The sequence below is a fragment of the Cynara cardunculus genome (genome assembly GCF_001531365.2).
Source record: "Cynara cardunculus var. scolymus isolate 2C chromosome LG 11, CcrdV1, whole genome shotgun sequence".
NCBI classification, from domain to species: Eukaryota; Viridiplantae; Streptophyta; class Magnoliopsida; order Asterales; family Asteraceae; genus Cynara; species Cynara cardunculus.
The window spans coordinates 10,646,678-10,648,653 of record NC_037538.1 but is presented as its reverse complement, the minus strand read 5'-3'; the positions used below and the strand labels follow the sequence as shown (position 1 = coordinate 10,648,653).

Below are 1,976 nucleotides of genomic sequence, written 5' to 3'. Positions count from 1 at the left end.
TTACACGAATTCAGATATGGAGCTTTAATAAGTTGTACTTACGCACAATTTACTTGCAATCTTGAGTTTTAAGTAATACGCATTATTAAATAGTACTTTACGCATAAAAAATGATTTTTAAGAGTTTTTGTCAAATGCTTTATAATATAGTATAGATTATGTCATAGGTTTGATCTGACATGTAGCTCAGTTGATGAAGAGAGATGAGAATGACTTTGCTTAAATATAAGATAGGTCTTGGTTTCGATTCCAAATACATGATCTAGTCTGAGCCGATAAATGAAACAAAAAATACCCCTTAAAATTAGGTGTTTTTGAACGTAAGTTTTGTGTGGGAAGGATTGAAGTTGCAAGTGATGAATTTTTTATCCAAATAAAGAAAAGCATTTGGCTATTATTCCGTTTCGTCTTTCTCTCTCTGTCTTGTGCATACAATACGATAAAGAGGAGTCTCCCACCCACACCCTCTTTTACCTCTTTATCTGCTGCTGTTCAGCTCATAAGCCCCCCAAAAGCAGATCCAACTTGGTTGTTAATCTGTCAATTCATTCAAATCCATCCTCTCAAATCAATCAATCAAACATAACATCATCCCAACACAACCAAACAAAATTATGTCCATCACCACCTCCTCCTCCACCTCTACGTCCACCTCCACCTCCACCTCCACCTCCACCTCCACCTCCACCATACCACCACCATCACTCCTTGACCACTTCCCTCTTTCTCAGCCACCCGCTGATCAGCTTTGCTATGTTCACTGTACCCGCTGCGACACCGTCCTCGCCGTAACAATCTTTCAATTCATCTTCACTTAATTTCTTTATATATTCATTCATCCTGCATCTTGATATATAAAATAGCTAGCTAGGGTTTTCATATCATATTTATAACAATTAATTATAGGTCAGTGTTCCCTGCACAAGCTTGTTCAAGACGGTCACTGTCCGTTGTGGCCACTGCACCAACCTCCTGCCGGTCACCATGCGTGGCTTGATGCTACCGTCATCGCCGGCAGTCAATCAGTTTCATTTCGGTCACTCTTTCTTCAATCCTTCTACACATGGTCTTCAGGTTCAGCAGCTTGCTACCTATTCATGTTCCGATATCCTTTCCTTTTATTGTTTTAAAGTGGGTATAACCATAAAATCTATACAGGATGATCAGATTCCAAATGGGAGCTCAAACTTTTTGATGAATCAGAATTACGCAAATGATGTTTCTGTCACATCCCGAGGAGGATTTAATGATCTTCCAAAGCCCCCTGTGATTAATAGACGTAAGATTCAGATCATTTTGTTGTTGATATTTCACAATTTACATCTACATACATGATATTAGGGTTTCTTCTTTTAACCTAATTTCGCTTTATGTTTGTTAATTAGATCCTAATCGATCTTTATATCCTGAAATAAAACCCTAAAAGAATATTTAAAAACTCAATAAAACTATGAACGCGTTAAAGAGACTTAAGAACACTATGAATCTTTCCTCATGTTTAAGATGAAAAAGTACTTTTGTTTTCTTTCTCTTTTCCAGACTTTCCTTCATTCTTTCATCACTACACCGCCGTTCTTTTTACCGGTTTTCTGTTTTTACACCCCAATATTACTTTTTTTTAAATAATTTATTATTATTATTTCATCTGCTTACCTTTTTCTCACAAAAACCCTAATTTTCTTTTTGAGAAAACCCTAATGATGTCGTATTGTATGGCTTTCATCACCAAAATTAACCAATAGAACTGAGATATGGAAGATACGAAAGTATATGGAATTTTATAATTTTGTCCAGTAAATTAACAGGTTCATAAATGGCCAACAAAAATCTTACTCTATTGCTTGTGTTTTCCTATTTTACACATTATTATTAAAAGAAAACACTTTTTATAATTTGATATTGTGTGTGTTTGTATATATATATATATATATATATATATATATATATATATATATATATATATATATATATATATA

General features: G+C 34.4%; 1 protein-coding gene across 1 annotated transcript in view; it reads left to right on the top strand.

The window, feature by feature from the left end:
* Positions 1-912: 912 nt before the first annotated feature.
* LOC112521837 (axial regulator YABBY 1-like) overlaps positions 913-1,976 on the top strand; it is a 4,960-nt gene continuing 3,896 nt past the window's right edge. The window contains exons 1-2 of the mRNA XM_025130826.1: positions 913-1,074; positions 1,159-1,279. Of these exons, the coding sequence (XP_024986594.1) occupies positions 985-1,074; positions 1,159-1,279 (211 nt within the window). The 5' untranslated portion in view covers positions 913-984. The remainder of the gene's footprint in view (positions 1,075-1,158; positions 1,280-1,976) is intronic.